At 35.9% G+C, this 20,179-nt stretch overlaps 2 protein-coding genes and 1 non-coding gene across 4 annotated transcripts; 2 read left to right on the top strand and 1 right to left on the bottom strand.

The window, feature by feature from the left end:
* The first annotated feature begins 311 nt into the window (after positions 1-311).
* LOC142165308 (small nucleolar RNA R21) lies at positions 312-391 on the top strand. Its single transcript, XR_012696149.1, has one exon. It is a non-coding gene; the product is annotated as a small nucleolar RNA R21 (small nucleolar RNA).
* A 1,794-nt stretch (positions 392-2,185) lies between these two features.
* Positions 2,186-6,895, top strand: LOC107760097 (putative serine/threonine-protein kinase PBL23). The gene is made up of 5 exons (XM_016578117.2): positions 2,186-2,754; positions 3,781-3,962; positions 4,612-4,801; positions 5,284-5,675; positions 6,371-6,895. The coding sequence occupies exons 1-5, from the start codon at positions 2,607-2,609 to the stop codon at positions 6,680-6,682; spliced, it is 1,224 nt and encodes a 407-aa protein (XP_016433603.1). The 5' UTR covers positions 2,186-2,606; the 3' UTR covers positions 6,683-6,895.
* Positions 6,262-15,787, bottom strand: LOC107760096 (microtubule-associated protein TORTIFOLIA1). 2 transcript variants are annotated; one of them, XR_012711486.1, is made up of 8 exons: positions 14,842-15,787; positions 12,270-12,461; positions 11,679-11,781; positions 11,539-11,595; positions 10,997-11,439; positions 10,029-10,913; positions 8,013-8,270; positions 6,262-6,638 (listed from the first exon to the last, which is right to left on the bottom strand). XR_012711486.1 is itself a non-coding variant. In XM_016578116.2 (7 exons), exons 1-7 carry the CDS (start codon positions 15,496-15,498, stop codon positions 8,073-8,075), a joined length of 2,535 nt encoding a protein of 844 aa, XP_016433602.1. In that variant the 5' UTR covers positions 15,499-15,787; the 3' UTR covers positions 7,831-8,072. The 2 variants fall into 2 exon arrangements, 1 of the variants encoding a protein (XP_016433602.1); XM_016578116.2 differs by lacking the exon at positions 6,262-6,638 and having other exon boundaries at positions 7,831-8,270.
* Between the last annotated feature and the right edge of the window lie 4,392 nt (positions 15,788-20,179).

Raw genomic sequence — 20,179 nt, forward strand, 5'->3', positions numbered from 1 at the left:
ATTTAGATATATGATATTTAAAAAATTTCAAACAAAATTTATATACATGAAAACTAATGAAAAAGTACTATAAGTCATATTAATGAATAATTAAAATATTTAAAATGCATATGAAAAAATTGTGATAAAAGAAAAATTCGTTTGACTACAAAAACAATGACCCAGTATAATCCCACAAGTGGGGTCTGGGAGGGTAATATGTACGCAAACCTTAACCCTCGTTTGACTGTCATATAAATTAGGATGGAATATTTATTTCTGTGATGTTTTTTAATGTATCTTGTTATTTGCTTTAGTATTTGGAGGTTTTTAATCCCATTGATGAACTAGCTGAATAATTTAAAAGTAGTGGCCTGATGTCCATTGATGATAAGCTTTGTTCTGAGGGATTCCTTTTTTATTTATTTAGTATGATGATAAAAACTACTGTAGTTATGTTATACCTCATATTTTGGTATTTTCTTGTATGTATAAATATGATATGATAATTATAAAAGTATGTTATTTTTTCATTTTCACTTTAGAACATCAATAAATTCAGTGTAATCTCATACAAAGACGTATAAACAAAATGAACTATGAAAAACATCTTAGACCACCACAAAGGGATGTGGTGGATTGTCGGGATTAAGCCTTAGCTAGTGGTTGACCATAAATTTCTAAATTTGTTTAAAAAATTTGATTCCTAAATTTGTTTTAAAAAGTTTGATTTAAGTGAAATTTGGTTTGAAGATTGAAAATTTATTTGGAAATAATTTTTTAAAACTTATTTTACTTTTTAAAAAAATGAATGTGACTTATATCCTTAAGTTTTAAAAACTATCAAAAATACTTATAACTCCGAAGAAAATTTATGCAATTATTAGCAGATTTTAGCAAATAACCTTCAAATTTTATCTTTGCAATGGATTGTCACAAATTGACCCAATTAGTTAGGTCATAATAACATAAAGTGAGCTTTTTTATAAAATAAAAGTATAGGGCTATTTTTGATTTTTTTAAAAAAAATCAAATGGTAATATTTTAGGCCAAAAATAATTCTTGAGTTGGTTTTGGGACTTAGAAATTTGCCAAAATATGGATATAAACAAACAAGTATTTGTCCAAAAAAATGACAAATTTCTATGATCAAGCGGGGGCTTAATTTTTTGTTTCAGGAATAAAAAGAGTTTGGTGTGAAGTGTTTTTGTCGACATTTTGAAAGAAAGTTCATATAGTATAAGATGCAAAGAATGTGGTACAATAACACAAAAGAATATGACAATATCTTAGGAAATAGATACATCTGGCGAGGATATATGGAGATTGATGCAATTTGTTAAAGACAATATTTGTTAAACATTTGCAAGATGTTATGACGTAATACATCTAATTATATACAATATTTTTTACTTTTATAATGAATGATTATATACCTATAACATCATTTGATGTTTATATATTTTTAAGCCGTTAAGATAAAAATTATCCAAAAATTAACTATTTTTCCTTTTTCAATATTATATATAACATATAAGAAATTATTCAAATTTAAAATCTCACAAGATGTGCATATTTCACTTGTTAAATATTGATGGCTCGTTTGGTATGAGAGATAAAGAATAATTAATCCCGGGACTAAATTTAAGAAAAGTTTATTCTATGTTTGGTTGGGAGAAAATTGCGATATAATTAATCACGAGATTAATTATGCCGGAATTATAGTATTTTTTTATCCCCATAGAAAGGCAGAATAACTAATCCCGAAAATAACTAACCCCAAGATAATTAATCTCTAAATAACATCTTTCCAACCAAACAACCCTTAGAAATTGCATAGAGAAGATCTATGTACATTTTGAAATTTTCCTAACTAAATGGAAGGTCCATTTGTTCTTGCTAAACTGGAGAAAATGATAAAGTAAGTCACCTTTTAATTAAAGTCAGAGAATAAATATAAAAACCACCTTATTGCTATCAGTTATAAAAAAAATAAAAATTAGTAATTTGCATAGGCAAAAAAAAAAAAAAAAAAAAGAAGGAGAGAAGGAGAGCCAGTCAATTTAGTCATACAAAAAAAAAAAAAAATTACTTGCTTTTCAGAGAAATATTTCCCTGACAAGTGTAATATTCTCCAAAGAAGGAACAAAATGAATTTAAATATATTCCTATCATACCAGAAATCATTGTCTGAAGGGCAAGGAAGCAAAATAAACATTTTTCCTAACCCAAAAAAAAAAAAAAAAAAAAATTGATTCCCTAAAAGGCCAGAAAGAAAATTGGTTCTTTCTGGAATTAAAGGGTTTCAATTTTTCATCTTCATGTGGATTATCAAATTTGTTAATGTGTTCCTCTTAGATTCCTATTTGGGAATTTTCATCATTAAATTTGGCAATAGTTAGGATATTAATCCCCAAAAGACGAACATTGTGGTGTTCTAACGAGCAGAAGATCAAATTAAATTGGCAACAGTTAGGACATTAATCCCAAAAAAGATGAATATTGTGGTGTTGTGACAGGCAGAAAATCAAACAAGAACTTGATGAGCGAAATCTGTCGGCCAGGAAAATATAAGAAATAAAAAAGAGAAGCTCATTGTTGATGATTTTTTGTTGTGAATATTAGGTATGACATTGGGTAACAAGAAGAAAATGAAGATGAATTGCTTTACATGTTGTGTTGCAAAGGAAGAAGCTGTTCATAAAAGATCTTTGAGAAAGAATATTCAAGAACACAAGAACACAAAAACTCAATCCAATCTTTCTTTTAGAAATGGTAAAATTTGTCTGCCCTTTGATTTTATCTATTATTTTTGGCCATCCCATTTTGTTAAATTTAATTGGAATTGCATTGTCTTTGAATGTTTTACAATTTTGCATTTTTCTTTTCCGATGGTGTATCGAAAACAACATCTCTATCTTTTCAAGGTAGGGGTAAGGTCTGCGTATACACTATCCTCTCCAAACCCCACTCGTAAGATTACACCAAGTTTTTTGTTATTGTTGTTGTTGCTGTTTTATCAATAAAAAGACATTGCCTTTGGTTTAAAAGATCCTACCCCCCCCCCCCCCAAAAAAAAAAAGTTGATTAACCATCAAAATAAACATAGTTGCTGAATAAATTCAATGGTATGGTGCTTGATAAAAGAATCAAATGCTTTTTTTTGGGTGCCATCAAACATAAATTAATCACATTAGTGTGTGTTTTGAAAAACTAGGCCTATGTGTACTCAGCTAATTAACCGGTCCCAACTCTAGACCCCCCACAAAAAAAGGTTACGATAGGTTGATAGCCAGCATGAAAATAATACAACTCCAATATGAAAATGCTTGTGGTAGAAGTTCATTGGAAAAAGTTGCGATAGGTTGACCGCCAGCATAAAAATAATGGAATCGCCATAATAAAATTCTTGTGTTGGAAGTTCATTGAAGTTGCTATAGGTTGATAGCGAACATAAAAATAGTAGAACTCCCATACGAAAAATGCTTGTGTTGGAAATTCATTGAAAAGGGTTGCAATAGGTTGACGATCAACATAAAAATAGTTGAACCACCATGTGAATTGCTTGTATGATCTATAGGTCATGGGTTCGAGCCGTGGAATCAACCACCATGTTTGCATCAAGATATGCTGCCTACATCATACCTCCTACGGTGCCGCCCTTCCTCGGACCCTGCGTTAATGCGGAATGCTTCGTGCACCGAACTATCCTTTTTACCATTCTAAAACTAATTAACCTCACCAACGGACCTTAGTTTTCTCCAGCTTTCACATCATAATCATCCTTGTGCTGGTGTGCAGACAGCAGCAGAAGGAGGTACATAGCAGAAGAAATAGCAAAACTTGGAAAAGGAAACATTTCTGCTGAAATCTTCACATTCCAAGAATTGAAACTTGCCACTCAAAACTTTGACAATGATCGTTTGCTTGGTGAAGGTGGTTTTGGCAGAGTGTACAAGGGACACATTGAAAGCAAGAACTTGGTACTCTCCTCGCTTTCGATTTTCTCCCTCGGGTGTGTTTGGTATGACAGAAGTCTAACTTTTAAAAAGGTTCTTCGAAAAAATGACTTATTTTTCGATGTTTGATGGGAGAGTGAAATATTTTTCAAAGAAAATATCAGTTAAAGATTGATAATAACATTAGCAAATCGGAGAGTATTTTGATAAAAAATTTGAGTATTAAAGATTGATGATAATGTCTAAATGTTGGTTAAAGCCGTGCAATAAATTTAAGAGTTTAGATGATTATGAAGAAGCCATTAATGCTTGCATTAGGGCAAGTTGTCTACATCACACCCCTTAGGGTATGGCGCTTCCCCGGATCCTGTGTGAAGGCGGGATGTCTTGTGTACTGGGCTGTCCTTTTTTTATATTGTGAAGGAAAATGATTTCTACCAAAAAATAAGTGAAGTTATTTCAAATAATTTTCTTTAGAAAATATTTTCTGGCAACCAAACACCAAAGTTGACTTATTTTTTTAAAATATTTTCCTTCATACCAATCACACCCTCTATCTCTCCAATATTAATAATTTAATATGATTGCTTCAAATTTTGAGAGTTAGAATGATTATTCTATCAAAAGGTTTAACTTCTTTTATTTTTTGTTTGTTTGTTTGTTTTTATTCAAGGATGTTGCTGTGAAGCAACTTGACAGGAATGGTTTCCAAGGAACTAGAGAATTTCTTGTGGAGGTTCTGATATTAAGTCTTCTTCATCACCCTAATCTTGTCAATTTGGTAGGATATTGTTCAGATGGTGACCAGAGAATATTAGTATATGAATACATGCCAAATGGTTCACTAGAAGATCACCTTCTTGGTATGTATATGGATATGCCACCATTTCTTACTTCCTTTACACAACTTGAAGTTTTGCATACTCATCAAGTAACCTTTTTTAGCACTGGCGTAACTGGTAAGGTTGCTGTCATGTGACCAGAGGTCACGAGTTAGAGCCGTGAAAACAGCCTCTTGCAAAAATACAGGGTAAGACTGCGTACAATAGACCCTTGTGGTCTGACCCTTCCCCGGACCCAACGCATAGCGGGAGCTTAATGCACCAGCCTACTCTTTTGCCAACCTTTTTTAGCACTGTTAATGATACAAGGCCGCTAATTATGTTGCTCGGACTCTCCAGAAATGTTGCTAGGTGCATGTCGGATCCTCCAACATTATTGCACTTTTGGAGGATCCGACACTGGTGCAACAATATTTTTGGAAAGCTCGCGCAACATAACCACTAACATGAGCCTTGAGTTTATTTTCACTTTGTTTACCAATTATATTCACCTTGTTTGGCAGAACTTGATCCAGAAAAAAACCCACTTGATTGGGATACAAGGATGAAAATTGCAGAAGGAGCAGCAAAAGGACTTGAATACTTGCATGAAACAGCTAACCCTCCGGTGATTTACCGCGATTTTAAAGCCTCCAACATACTTCTAGACGAGAATTTCAATCCGAAGCTCTCGGATTTTGGACTTGCCAAGTTAGGGCCAACGGGCGATAAAAGTCATGTGTCCACCAGGGTCATGGGAACCTATGGTTATTGTGCACCTGAATATGCTTCCACAGGTCAATTGACTGCAAAATCTGATGTTTACAGCTTTGGAGTTGTATTTTTGGAAATGATCACAGGAAGAAGAGTCATTGACACCTCAAAACCAAGTGCAGAACAGAATCTTGTTCAGTGGGTAAGTTCCAACATTTCATTGCCACTATGAAATGCTTAAGCAATGAGGTCACACTTTTACTTCCAATTAAAACATTGTTGTAACATTATGAACCATTCCAAACTTATATACACAACAAAGGGCAGCCCAGTGCACAAAATTCTCGGGGCAAGTGCACAGATAGCCATTCTCAGGGATGCTATTTAGAGATTAGATTAGCCAGTATTTATTTTATACTGAAATTTTAAACTAAAAATCTTAACTTCAGGACAATTCTGTCCTGAAAATCTGAACTGACAAACTGAAATTCCTGACACACTGGCTAATTCCTAAATAGCAGCCCTTTAAGGTGGCTACCTGGTGTCATTTCTACAAATTTCTCGCTATGTCGGGGGGGGGGGGGGAGGAGGGAGAAACCACAGTAGGTCTATCTTACACAATCATACCTTACATTTCTGCAAGAGGATGTTTCCACGACTTAAAGTCATAACCTCCTTGTCACATGGTGGCAACTCTTATTGTTGTGTTAATCTTTATTCACTGACATTAATGTTTGTTAACCTGCTATAGCACAGGCGATTTGCCTGATTTAGGTTACTAATCTGACTTTTTATGGACGGATAACCTATAATTATCTTTTCAAAGAGTTGAGAATATAAGAATTCTTTTACACTGTCAACGTATAAAAGTTAACTCTTACACAAATTGCTTGGCAGGCACAACCACTGTTCAAAGACAAGAAAAAGTTTCACTTAATGGTAGATCCAATGCTGAAAGGGAACTACCCAAAGAAGGGACTGTACCAAGCTCTAGCAATTGCAGCAATGTGTCTGCAACAGGAAGCCAGTGTTCGTCCGTTGATCAGCGATGTCGTCACTGCTTTGGCATATCTATCAGGGAACAAGAAAAAGGAAGAAGAGGAAGCTGCAGAAGACACTTCCAAATCCCCAGCTCCATTGCAAAGTAATGCAAATAACACTGAAACTGTTGAAAGCAATGAAGCTAATGTTGATACAGCAAAAGACTAAAACCTTCTAAGCATAATGACTACTTTTTCTTGTGAAGTTTCTTCAGATTTTGTACATTATGTTAGGAAAATATAGCCTTTCATGACCATGTTTATGTATTGACACATATACTTAATTTTTAAGGGACTAATGTACATACCATGCATATAGACAATGACTAAAGTCCTTATAACTTTTCAAGTTTATTCAAAGATACATGACCATAGTTCAATCTATCAATGTTAAATGGACACCTCCTCTATATATGAAGAACATTTATATGTTAATTATGACTGTTTTTTTGTCAATTTTTAATGGATAAATTAGATTACAATGACCAAAGTCAACTAACTATTTGGATATAAAGAGGGCAGCTCGATGTACAAGGCATCCCGCGTTCACGCAGGATCACGCAGGATCGAGGGAAGGGCTGCACCTCAAGGGACGTGATGTAGACAGCCTACCCTAATGCAAATATCAGTTAATGCTTTCACGGCTCGAACCATGACTTATAGGTCACAGAGAGACAACTTTACCATTGCTCCCCTTTTAAGTATTTGGAATATTTAGAGAATCTTATGTTTTAATGAACTACATAGTTGAATAGCAATTTTTATTTTTTTTGATGACCGAGAAATCCGTCTGGGGCGATCCTTTGGACCAACCGCAGCCTTCGAAACTCGGTGGATAATGGGTCCGCCCCTCTACCCTTCTCCACTTAAATATCAGGCTTTGCTTTGCATGGTGTGGGGGCTTGAACCTGTGACGTAAGACACAAATCCACTACCCTTTGCCACTTGAGCTGGGCCCTAGGGGCATAGTTGAATAGCAATTATTTGAACTCAAATCTAAGGAATAAGTACTTTTGATGGGTATGTATGAAGAGACATATTAGAAACTATAAAAAAAGGTCTTGGTCTATCTCTCCACTCTACTCAAGCTATAAAGGGGAAAGGAGTGTGAAAATAAAAGAAAAAGTAGTAACAAAGTATAAAAGGAGAGCAGAATTTTTCAGGCTCAAACCTGAGACCTCTAGCTACGGACGGAAAAAACTCATTGATCCCACCACACCCTTTCGTGGTGATCCTTTACTAAACGTTATATATGAATCTTATTTAACTTTCACAGACCGCTTAACTATTGAGCTGCGAGAACAATCCATGACACAATTTTGGTTAAGATGACAGCAAAATTGTGATTTGCAAGCGAAGCAGACTGCCCAAGTACAAGAATTCGAAGAATAAAGCATCGCAATTTACATCAAATCTCAAATATCAATCAATGCAGAAATATTTTCCAAGGTGAACTAGTAAACTGGGAAAAGAGTTGCTTCTATGTAAATTGAGCTTGCCCGGGAGAAAATTCACGAGACAGTAACTTCATGCAACAGGCGGAACCAGCTAGAAGGCAGCTACTTCTCCAGCTCTTGCAGATCAATATCCCAAGCAGAAGCCAATTGCAACAACAGTTGCTCTGGTGTTGCACCTTCCCAATCCTCGGGCATATCTACTGATGATGAAATTTCATTCAAATTAAACAGCAGCTCTTTTTTCACTTCCATAGGAATGTCCACTACATCAGGTCCATTTTCTACAACAATATCTAGTAACTGAAAACACAGTGAAAAAAAAAGGACAATGATATAAGTCAGTGTAAAAACTTAATAAGATTGTATCAAGCTTCAGCTTAATTTGTTCACACTTCACAAATGCAACAGAGGATTTTGACACAGATTATGAGGGGAAAAAGAGAAAATAATGTGGGAAATATTCAAACTTTAGGGACCTTATTGTAAACGAAACAATAGTTTTCTGGAAAATAGTTGTTTTATTTTCTAGAATAACGAGTACAGATCTGAAATTTGTTTTTCGGGAGACGAAAGGCTCTTCCAAGATTAAATCTTCAGGCACACAAGAAAATCTTTCAAACCCTATCCTAGCACACGTGTTTCCAAAAAATAAAGCTAAACAGACTAAAAATAGAACTGTCTTGCAGTCCAGACACGACATTCCTAATTGATTAATTCACCAGAGAAGAGCATTTGAAAGCCTAAGCTGATAATAGAAAGTTTATAGATTCAGATTTGTAGTGGTTAAGCGCCAGATAATAATAATTGAAGAAACTATTATGTAGAACAACAAAAACAACAACAACCCAGTGAAATCCCACAAGTGGGGTCAGGGGAGGGTAATGCGTACGCAAACCTTACCCCTACCCTAGGGGAGTAGAGAGGCTGTTTCCGAAAGACCCTCGGCTCAAGAGGAAGAGCAGAAAACAAGTAAATAACAACAAGGCTAGAAAAATGATACTAGCAATGTAAGAACCGGAGAAAAAAACAAATGGAAGAAAGCAATACCAATAGAAAAGGCAATAGCAACAAGCAGTAACACAACAAGGTACCAGAAAACCGAAACGGAAGATAGTATAAAAAACAACCCTAGTACTACCACTCTAAGAATCGAAGACAATGTACTAGTCAGCTAGCCTAGCTCTAATAAACCTGGAACAGATCAGAAAAACACACTACGACCAATTACCTTTCTACCCTAATCATCGACCTCCATATTCTAAGAAGAAAGTATTAAGTAGTTACAGAAATTGATGTGAAATATGAATAATTTGTCTGTTATACAGTAATGATGCGGTTTATCTTTCGCTCGCATGATATTGAAAAGGAAATGAACAGTTCAAGTCAAGGCACAATTTTCCATTAGAGAAAATCCAGCGACAAACTAAAGGGAAAACTGACAGATTGACTCCTACTTATCTGCATGTTACGTAGAAATTCATGATTTACTTGAGCTCAGTCTGAAGGAAATGCTAAATGTAGAAGGGTTATACCCAAAAGTGAACGAAATAGATTTCATTAAATTCTCTTGATAGTGAGACTTATTTTTTGAATGAGTGAGCAAAAAGATAACGTTCAGAGCCCATTACCTCATTATTTACATTCAACACATTAGCTCCTTTGTTTTTTATAAACTCAATGGTAAATACACTCCATTCAGAATTTACAAACTAGGTAGCATAAAATAGTTCATTGCTATATGTGCTCTTGGAGTGCAAAATGAACAGATTCTGCATGGCACAGGGAAGGCTAGGAACTTGACTCTCCGCAATGCTCCCATTCAAAACTTGACTGCTTGTATCAGGTAAGAGGAGGTTGTACTTATGTGGACGAATCAGGTTGAGGAACTACATGTTTCTGTCAGAGGAGCTCTATGACGTCTACCTCCTAACCCGAGAAGACAACTAAAACTACAAGACATTATTGCAATTGTAGAGATATTCTACGGAAACAACTTACTCTGGAAGAAGAAAAATCTATTAACATGAACTCAAGAAAGGGCATCAGAGATATTTGTACCTGTTGGACCCAAGATAAACAGATGTCTGTCAAGTTTGGCTCCATAAAAAACTGAGCAATAGCATGCAAGGCCTCACTTGCCACCTCATTAGATAGTTGATCGATCACTGGGCCTGATCTATCCATCAGCTTCACAAGCAAGAAATCGTCTCCAGTAGACAGAACTTCAGAGAAAGCTGATTCCATATCACCCACAGAAAATGCATCCATTGCATTGGTCCAAGAATTCCAAACCGGATCACGCTCTCGCACGACGTTGTCATCTGTTAGTGCTTCAGCCTCTAATTCTGGAATAGCTACTCTAGCACCTCGAGCAGTTCCATTGTCTTCACCAGCCACACGGATTGCCTCCAAAGTTGCTTCATCCTTTGAAGCTTGCCAGATACTTCTGGCAGAAGGTCCCTCGCCAAACCTAACGGGTCCCGCTCCTTTGGCCCATCCTCTCCTGGTGCCAACCTGATCTATCTCGTTTTCTGGTTTAGACGACCTAGCATCCATGTGCCCACCACCTATACCTCTCCTAGAGCCCAATTGCCCATTCTTACCATATGCATGAAAGTCCCAAGCATCAGGATTATCCAATCTCCCTGGTGGGCTCCTTCCCCTCATGCCCGAAGAATTACCATCAGATGGCACAAACCTTTCGCCAAATGAGATGCTCCCTTCACTACCTCTACCTAGCTTGGTACTGGAGTAATCATGAAAGCTATTATACTTCCCAAGAGGCCTATTATGAGATTCATCAAATCTCGCTGCAAAAGTAGTACCACCTCTTCGACCTGCTGAAAGCGACAAATCACGTGCCATGTCTTCAACGACTCTTTCAAGGCCACGTACTCTATTCTCAAGAGCCACCATGCTACCGTGAGATCCGCCCATGAAATCCTGCAATTGGGGAGAGCTGTTGGTAGAAAAGTGGATAGTGAAACCATTGTAAAAATAAGAAAATTAATATTAAATAGGCGAACCTGCAACATATTTGTTAGATGAGCTTGTTGTTTCTCCAGAAGTAACAATTGCCTTTGAATGGCTAACCAGTTTCCTTTGTTAGCCATAAACCCCTCAGATGGACCAGAATTTTTTGCAAAACCAGCACGGTAACTGGATGATTCTCTCTGATTCAAATCTCCCTCATCAACAGTGTCATGTCTGCCACTTACCCCGGAAGTTTGACTCTCCGTGTTACTATACCCAGCATCAAGCTGGCTTTTCCTAATTATTCTCTGTCCTGTTTCTGCTTTGTCTGACTCAGACTCTACTTCAGTTGGTACATTTGATGCATTAAGACATTGACGAGGGACAACCACTTCCACCGGCAAATCACCTGAACTCCTTTCTTCAAGTTTCTGAAAGAATTCTGGGTTCAACTTTCTGTCCGACAAAGCTGGAGCTCTCTTCTTTAATATGCCCACTGTTTTATCAGAAAAGTTGCTAGCCTGAGTTTAGGAAATAGAATTATTGGAAAAAGCTCCATTATATGAGTCCTTGACCAAAGCCTCATTGCACTCACCAGCATTTTGGAGATCCTTCTTTTCTGACGATCCAGCAGATTCAGAAGATTCACCAGCTGAAATGATAGTCCCGTTAAAGCAGGAAGGAGATCCATAGACTTTAAAGCGGCATATAAAATATACACGCTTCCCCGCTTACCATGAGCTGAAGCTTTCTGATCATCTGCGGCTCCATCTTCTTTCCCTGCAATTTTCTTCCAGTGCTGCAAAGCCTCCAGCATACTATCTCTCACGGGTTTTATCTGGAAAACGCAATTACGATTTAGATTTGCTAGAAAAATATTACCCATAATGACAAACAAATAAGTGAATAACATATATTTGCTGAAGTTGAGTGTACCCACAAAATTAACATTTAACATAGAGTTGCAATCTGCTTGCAAACTTCATGTTCAAAGATATGTTTAAATTTAATCTCATTCACTTTTACATTTTGGTTAGTCAAAATTCAGTTTATTTTTTATATATTCAAGTTTGGAAATGCTCCATGATAATCGTGTCACCAGAAGTGTTATTGTTCACCCACCAACTTTAGGACCGTCTAATTTGGCCTTCAGCAGCAAACTCATACATGATTTAAATCATTTCAACTCTCTTAAGGGCAACTTTGGCTAGACATGATTCTCGTTATTGTTGACCAAGCTTTATCAAACTAGTATTATAGTACCCTTCAAAAATAATCTATGAAGTTACCCTAACACTATGTTACAGAATTACTACAGGAAGGTACCTTGTCAAACCGAGAAGCTTCAAGCACAGTTAAAGTGGAAGTGGCTCCCCCTGCTACCAAGTTGCTTGAATTCAACGCCAAGGCGCTTAATGTATCAGCTGCAGCCTTACGAGTTGCCCAATCCGAATTACTGAGACATTCGTGAATTGTCTGCAATAAAGGTTCCAAATTTTGTGGTGCTATGGCTCCTACCTGCAATAGTATGGTTTCTGAAGGCTTTAAATATAGCCACAACCGCTTTAAAGATGACATTTAAGCTTTCATTATATGTGATGCCAAATAGAAAGGACGGGAAAAGAGACAAATCCGAAGGTGTGAATTATCTCAAAGTATAGTTCATGTACTTATACAGTTTTGCCAATATCACACGGAAGGACAACAAATCTAATACAAAAAGATGAGTCCTCGGCTGCTGCTATAATAAGCAAGCAAAAGCCATTACTGAAGAATAATTTACAAGGGGCCAAACATGTATAAATATTAACAGAACTAAAGATTTATCAAGTATAACCAGAACTCATGCCTATAAAAAAAGGTATAACCAGACGTCACTCATATCACAATATCTTTTTTGTTTTTTCCTTTTTATACAAGTACGTCTAACAAAATATCATCAGTAAAAAACAAACACAACCCTATCCTTCTCGGATAAGTATACTTAGCAAATTAAGGACTCATTTAACCATTCCCAAAGTAAGATATAATTCAGTATTGGTTTATACTTTTGTTTTACAAATACATAGTATTCCTTGCTGTTCACAGATCTTGAGAGTTGACAACTTAACATTATTTATCTTCACTTTCTTTTGATAAGGTAGTTACACATTATCTCTCTTCACTTTGGAGACTCAAGTGTTCCAGAATTGCCCTAGAGGTCATGAGTCGCGAGCTTTGGCATAGCCTACAGTTCCTGAGTAGGGAAGTCCTTGTTCTGGTGTGATGCTTATGCAAAAATTAAGAAAAAAATAAAGCAGCCCTTCACGTAACTTGATCTGGTTGATCCATGAACCAGCAGAATGTTTGAATTTATTTCTAAAGAATTCACAAATTTGGGGCCCCTCTCTTTATTTTCGCACCATCTTAATTAGTTAATTTAGGGGTATATTTTTAGGAAACTATGGGACATTCTTCCGCTCAACGTCTGAACTTAAACCCTTCTTTTCACTTCAAGAAATCTAATCCTAGAAAGCACAGCTCTTTCAAAAGTATCACTTGACTAACTATGTTATCAAATGTTTCTCCCAGTGTTTTTGCTTTTCTAGACACAATTCAGCCCTCTAGTTGTTTTAGATCTATCTATACTCATACTTATGCTCATCATCACCTACATGTTCAAAATATGCTTGGTGCAGAACAAGTCATTATAGAATGCACTCCTAAAAATACATAAAGCTGCGGGAAACAGCTAAATCCACTGACAATATCTTTGTGCAAAGAGTTCAAAGAGGTGTAAGTGCTTCGAGAACCAAAAAAGATGCAGAAATGCTATCTTAATTATTATCAGAATACAAATATCAGGTTATTGAATATGATAACTGACTAGTGGCTGCTCCCTCAACAAGAGGCATTCTCAAATGATAATGACAGAAAACAGTTTCGGAATCATAGAACACGTTGGGCATGGAAATAACCATTTCCTCATGCTGCACCAAATGCACACTACATAAGAAGCGCCTATAATCTTAAGTCCTTCATCAGACTCCAGTTTGGCTTTCACTATTTCGTACCAAAAAGCCTATAGTCAATATCTATCATACTGAAGGCACGGATTAGGTAACACTATTTGATTTCTCTTTTTGTAATTAAACATCATCTATAACAAAAAATAAAATGTTTCACTCACTTACGTGTTGAAACTTGAAATTAAAACCTTAATAAACAGATACGTCTTAAAGCAAACTAGTGTTGAACTGTGTAAACCCCCTGGTCTAAAAGTGTTAAATTGTTGGAGAAATGGCACTCTATTTATTTGTTTCAGGTTTGCAACACACGCCCTCACGTGCTGGCTGATGCTTTGCACCAAATATGCGAAAATATTTAGTTGATAGGCAGCATTGAGACTTAATATGTTAAATTATGTTAGCTATCTTATAAAGCTTAAGCTATTAAAGAGGGACACTTTTATATATTAATTACTATATATTAGGCCTGCAACACCAGCACAAAAGTTCACTGGCTTCAACTTAATATCAAGAGCATAACACTACATTCCAGAAATGAATAAACATGATGCAATACCAAGGTAAACAAATACTCCTCAGTTCCAGTTTATGTGACACTATTTCCTTATTAGTTCGTTTCAAAAAAAGAACGACAAACACAAACATCTATAATTCAAATCTATTAATTTTACACTTCTCATTTTATCCTTAACGAGAAGCTTTTATAGTCACACAAATATTATGGCATGTTTAAGGCAACAAGTTTTTCAAAAGTTTTTCAGTCACGGAAATGTTATGACATGATTATGATCACAAATTTCGAACTGTCTTCATTTTTTTCTTAAATTCCGTGTCAATGCAAACTATGTCAAATAAATTGTATCGAAAGGGAGTAACTGCTTTAAGAGAACCTGTGATAAGCTTGAAACAACAGGCAACAAAGAAGCCTTAGCCATGAAATTAGGATTGTTAAGGTACTTGCAGATCCTTGGACAAAGCTTTTGAAAAGCCAATAAAGGCGTTTCGGAAGCACATTCCACCATTTTAGCCATACACATAGCTGCACCACTCTGAACACTCTTACTATTCTCATTCATTGCCTCAAACAATGGCTTCACAAACAATGCAACCCCACTTTGATCACTCTCTCCCTTCAAATACATCGAAGACAACGACCCAATCGCATCGCGGCACGCGTCCCTAACACCCGAATCAGAATCCTTAAGCTTTTTAACAATGCAGGCTATGATTTTGGTCAAATGGGTGGCCGCAGAATCATTATGTGAAGCACATACGGTAGGGAGGAGGCGGAGGGATTCTTTTTTAACGGCGGGTTTAGGGTCGTTAGTGGCGTCGTAAAGGCAGTTGAGGAGCATTGAAACGCCGTCGTTTGATAGGGTTTGAATGATTTTTTCAAGATCCTCAACGGCGATCTGATGGGTATCTCTATCTGAGAGTTTAGAGAGAGATGTGAGAATTCTTTGCTTCAGCTCAATCATGGCTAAATGGGATGAAAATTGATTTGTGGGTTTTGAAGGTTTTGTCGATTTGGGTACTGTTGAAGCCATTTTTTTGTGAATCTTGATTGAAAAGATTGGATTTTTACAATGTGTGTGTGTGTGTGTTTTTGGAGGTCACTGTTAGTGAGGCATAGTGGAAGAGGAGAAGGGAACAGAAGAAATTTGAAATTGTGAGGGTGAAGGGAGAAAGTTGGGTTTTGCTACAAAAGGAAGCAAGAAGCTTTCAGAGCAGATGAGAAATTTTGAAAGGAAAAGGAGATCTGCTCTGTGAGTGAACATTGAACGGTGTGGTGTGGAGCCAAATTTTTTTGTTTTCATTTCACTACAACTCTTTTACGGCAATAATCTTCGGCTAAACTTCTAAAAATATGTTTATTTTGAGAAGTGTTTTTTCTTAAAAGTATTTTTCAAAAAAGTATTTTTGGCAAAATCACTTTATGTTTGACTAATTAAGTTGAAAAGTTTTTTTAAGCAACAATTAGTGTTTCGCCAAGCTTTTAAAAAATAATTCTAATAAGTATATGTTTGACTAATTAAGTTGAAAAGTTTTTTTAAGCAACAATTAGTGTTTCGCCAAGCTTTTAAAAAATAATCTAATAAGTATATTTTTCTTAAAAGTGCTTTTGAGAAAAACTATTTTTTTACATCTCATAAACTGCTTCTACTTCTACTCAAAAGTAATTTTTTTTCGTTCAAAAAGTTTGGCCAAACAACTTAATTTTTTTAAGAAAAGTACTTTGAACAAAAAAGAAAGCACTTTTGGCCAAGAAGGTACTAAAATTGGCATATGTGTATTGGTCCAAATTTGGTTACCACGACGACGACGGATAAGCGAAGCCAGGGAACAGAGTCATTACAATATCACGACTAACAGCCGTCGTGGCAGAGGACGACGACCAGAGGCGAGCAGCCGAAGTGAGGTAGGGTCAGTAGTGTCAACTCCGAAAGAGACAAAACGAATATACCTTTGGAATATTCTTTGTGTTGTACTTCTTAGGATTTTTTGGGAAATGTCCCTTATAAATAGGAGGAGTTAGTAAGCAAGGGGGAACTGCCCTTATCTAGAATTGAGAGATATTGTAAGATTGAGAAAAGAATATACTAGAAAGTTGTCTTATTCATAGCATCCATATACTTGTTGTTGATCATTTTTATCCATAAATCACAAGATCCCACTTAGACATTGAATGCTTTCCGTTCCACGTCGCCAGAAAAAGGAAACATCCAATCATATGATCATTGGGTGACTATTCCTCTATATCACAATCACTACTATTTTTTGCATTTATTATACATTTATGATATCATACATCTTGTCACTCATAACATAACGATTTCTCTGTCTAATGCTATAAACGTTATTCATCGTACAGAAGTTTAGTTCCCATTTAATCTAGAGATTATTAAATTCAACTGAGATTCATCCTATCAATTTACATTAATTAGTTTAGCATTTATTTGCACAAACAATTTGGCACCGTCTGTGGGGAGTTTTTCAGTTGAAACTGTAGTTCTTACTAGATCATAAAGAAAAAGGGGACACAACTCTTCTTCGTTTGCACCAACTAACAATGGCAGGGAAAAGAGATGTGAGGTTGAAAATGATAGCAGGTGTGACTACCAACATCTTGAACACTATCAATGAAGATGATAGGGAAGACAATGAGAACATGATGCCAAGCGTCATGCCTAGGCGAAATGCTTCACCTCCCCCCACGAAAGCATTACTGCTTCGCGCAAAAAAGAAGCTTCCACATCAATAACGGAAGAAGCGCCATTGGTGGTAAAAAGGCTACTGGAAGAATGGCTAACAAACACTCCGAATAACATACTTGATAAACCCACCCAAAGGGAGAATAGGGACACTGCACACGTAGAAATCACCACAGCCACAGGCGAACAAGATGCCCCCCGAACCGGTAACACTCACACTACTGTTGATGTAGGTAGTGACGCACTCGCAGCCATTCTAAAGAAAATGGAAGAAATGGAAGACGAAAATAAGGCGCTCCGCGACCAGATGAAGGAATATCAAGAAAGGGTCGATAAGACACCAGGAGCCTAAGGCTGTTACCAAAACGGGACGTTGGTCGATTCATCGAACAACTATACAACGAGGAAGCAGCCCCCACGCCATTCCTAAAACCTTCAAAATGCCACCGTATCTGAAGATATATAACGGTACTACAGATTCGGAAGATCATATCGTCCACTACGTCACAACAGTAAAAAGCAACGATCTTTCGAGAGAACAAGTACCATCGATAATACTGAAAAAGTTTGGTGAAACCCTAACAGGGATAGCGTTGCTGATCACTGACCTCACTTCCTTGGTTCATTTCATATCCAGGTACTATATTTTGAGCTCTATTAAATATGTGCAGTCAGGTTTGATGTATGAAATGAAAGAGTGAGATTCAGAATATGGCTCCAACTAGTGTTGTACTTCATTTATTTGACACTGCGTTGTAGTTCATTTCATTTCTTAGTTAGTTTCCGTGTGATTTAAGGACCATTTATCATTTGTTGTAGTGAAGGTTTATTTGAGCCATGAAAGGCATGTTTGTGTTTAAATTCTGCTAGAAATAATAGGTATTTGATCTTAACAATATTCAAGTCAAATATGGATCAGCTGAATCCATGTGATTCTGTTAAGTTATAAACTATCTGAGGCATCAGTTGTCTGTTTTCTTGTCTAAATTTTTTATTCGAATCATGATTAGCTATGATATCCATGCTAAAACTATTAGTAAGCTCATACTCATACATTTATGATAGGCTTGTGAATGCATTTAGTGTGAGGTAAATTCGATTCTTTTTAATGTTTATCAGATTAGTTTATAGAATTGCTATTGTATTTAGTTCTGAGTCTCTCCTGGCTGTTTAGTTGTTCGTTCTTTTTGAAGCAATTAACTTTGGAGGCTAAGTGGATGAATATGTGTATGTCTTATGGATTTTAACTGATTCACATAGGGTCAGCTTTGGGTTAATTATTAAATGAGCATTCATGGTTGTTTTTGAGTTAAGTCTGGACCATTTCGTGTGTTGTAAGTCAATTTGGGGTCCTTCAATCTTGAGTTTGGATACTGTTTGTGCTGCTGAAGGAATTCGACCTTGAATCCCTGTTTTTTTGTCAATGCATAATAGTTGCCGAATTGGGCCTTCTTTTGGGCCTAATTCAGGCTACTTAGAAATCATTAGGCCAGTAGCATTTACAACGTGACTTGGGCTCCCTTTTGAGCCCAGATTTGAGATGAAAATAGGACTCATATCAATACTATAAATCATTCTGATATTATGCATTTTTATTAGGCATTCTTTCGAATTTGGCTTAAATTGTTTGTTGCGCTCAAATGGACGAAAGTCTGGCATGTTCATTTGTATCCCATTACCTGTGTTAATTTGGAGTCGGCTATAATTACTCAAGCTCACATGACTTAGGCTAGTAATTTTAAGTCATGACTTAACTCTTACTTGACGCAAAGCCTAGTTTACCATCTGCGTCCTATCTTTACAATTGACGGTGTTAATGTAAATAATTTTGTGTTGAAGGGGTGTCATATCTTCATTTTCGGTGTGTTTGTTTTAAAAAGTTAGAATTGTTCCTTCATGCTAAGAGAAGTTTATTTCTTTTGGAATAATAACAATGCGTCAAGATTTTCTTTATCGTATAATCTTTACTTGTGCTAATTTGTGATGCTTGGGTATTTGAATTTGGCTATTAGTGAGGTTAATGCTAAAAGAATCTTGTTGCAATTCGTAGGTTGTTTAATTGAGCACAAATAATTTATGGCCTTCGTATTAATTTCTTATGACTTAGATATAAAATAACAAATGATCGTAGTTTGCTTTAAGCACGTTCAATGTATTATTGTGATTATGTACATGTTCGCGTGACATAATTATGATTTTCAAAATAAATCGGAGTATGTGTTCGCGCAACTTCGGCCAAATTTTTAAATAATAATAGAGCATCGTTAATCGTGGACGAAATAATTATATAGTATCCCTAAGTCATAAATCAGTTAAATATTTTTAATCATTCTTGTGAATAGACCATAAACTAATAAATTTTCTTTTTAAGATTATAGTAAGTTTCTTTTAAAGAAATGTGTTTACAATTCTTTACCACTTAGCCATAAAAGTTGAAAATTTTCAAGTGTTAATTTAGTAGGAATATTTTTTTTAAAAAAAAGGAAAAGAACAAAAAATAACGTTGGATAAGGTATTTGAAATTATTAAGTTCACTAAGAAGTTTGTTTTTTGGGCTTAATAATTCCATATCTATCCTAACCTTAAATCAAACACAGGAAACGAATAACTCACAAATCGGTAGTATGCTTTAGGCGCGTATTAATAAATGAACTATCGTCATTGGGTACATGTGTGCGTGACCCATTTCAAGATAATTTTCTTAGTTAAAAAGCGGTGAAAGTTAAATGCACATAGGTTCTAAAACCAGTAATTAAACAATTTTACTAAGCCAAGTATAAATTGTTAAGCGACCGTGCTAGAACCACAGAACTCGGGAATGCCTAACACCTTCTCCCAGGTTAACAGAATTTCTTATCTAGAATTTTTGGTTCACAGACTTAAAAAGGAAAGTCGAAATTTCCTTGACTTGGGATTTAAAATAAATCGGTGACTTGGGACACCAATTAAAATATTTCAAGTGGCGACTCTGAAAATAAATAAATAATCCCATTTTGAATAATGTCACTTAAATTGG

Source organism: Nicotiana tabacum, chromosome 1, assembly GCF_000715075.1.
Source record: "Nicotiana tabacum cultivar K326 chromosome 1, ASM71507v2, whole genome shotgun sequence".
Taxonomy (NCBI): domain Eukaryota; kingdom Viridiplantae; phylum Streptophyta; class Magnoliopsida; order Solanales; family Solanaceae; genus Nicotiana; species Nicotiana tabacum.

What these genes read in the sequence shown, in the direction of transcription:
- LOC107760097 (XM_016578117.2), top strand. Translation starts at nt 2,607, where the DNA reads ATGACATTGGGTAACAAGAAGAAAATGAAGATGAATTGCTTTACATGT. An exon ending in CAATCTTTCTTTTAGAAATG is followed by an intron (nt 2,755 to 3,780) that starts GTAAAATTTGTC and finishes GCTGGTGTGCAG; the next exon opens with ACAGCAGCAGAAGGAGGTAC. An exon ending in AACAGAATCTTGTTCAGTGG is followed by an intron (nt 5,676 to 6,370) that starts GTAAGTTCCAAC and finishes ATTGCTTGGCAG; the next exon opens with GCACAACCACTGTTCAAAGA.
- LOC107760096 (XM_016578116.2), bottom strand. Translation starts at nt 15,498, where the DNA reads ATGGCTTCAACAGTACCCAAATCGACAAAACCTTCAAAACCCACAAAT. An exon ending in AAGCTTCTCGGTTTGACAAG is followed by an intron (nt 11,782 to 12,269) that starts GTACCTTCCTGT and finishes TGCGTTTTCCAG; the next exon opens with ATAAAACCCGTGAGAGATAG. An exon ending in ATCTAACAAATATGTTGCAG is followed by an intron (nt 10,914 to 10,996) that starts GTTCGCCTATTT and finishes CCCCAATTGCAG; the next exon opens with GATTTCATGGGCGGATCTCA.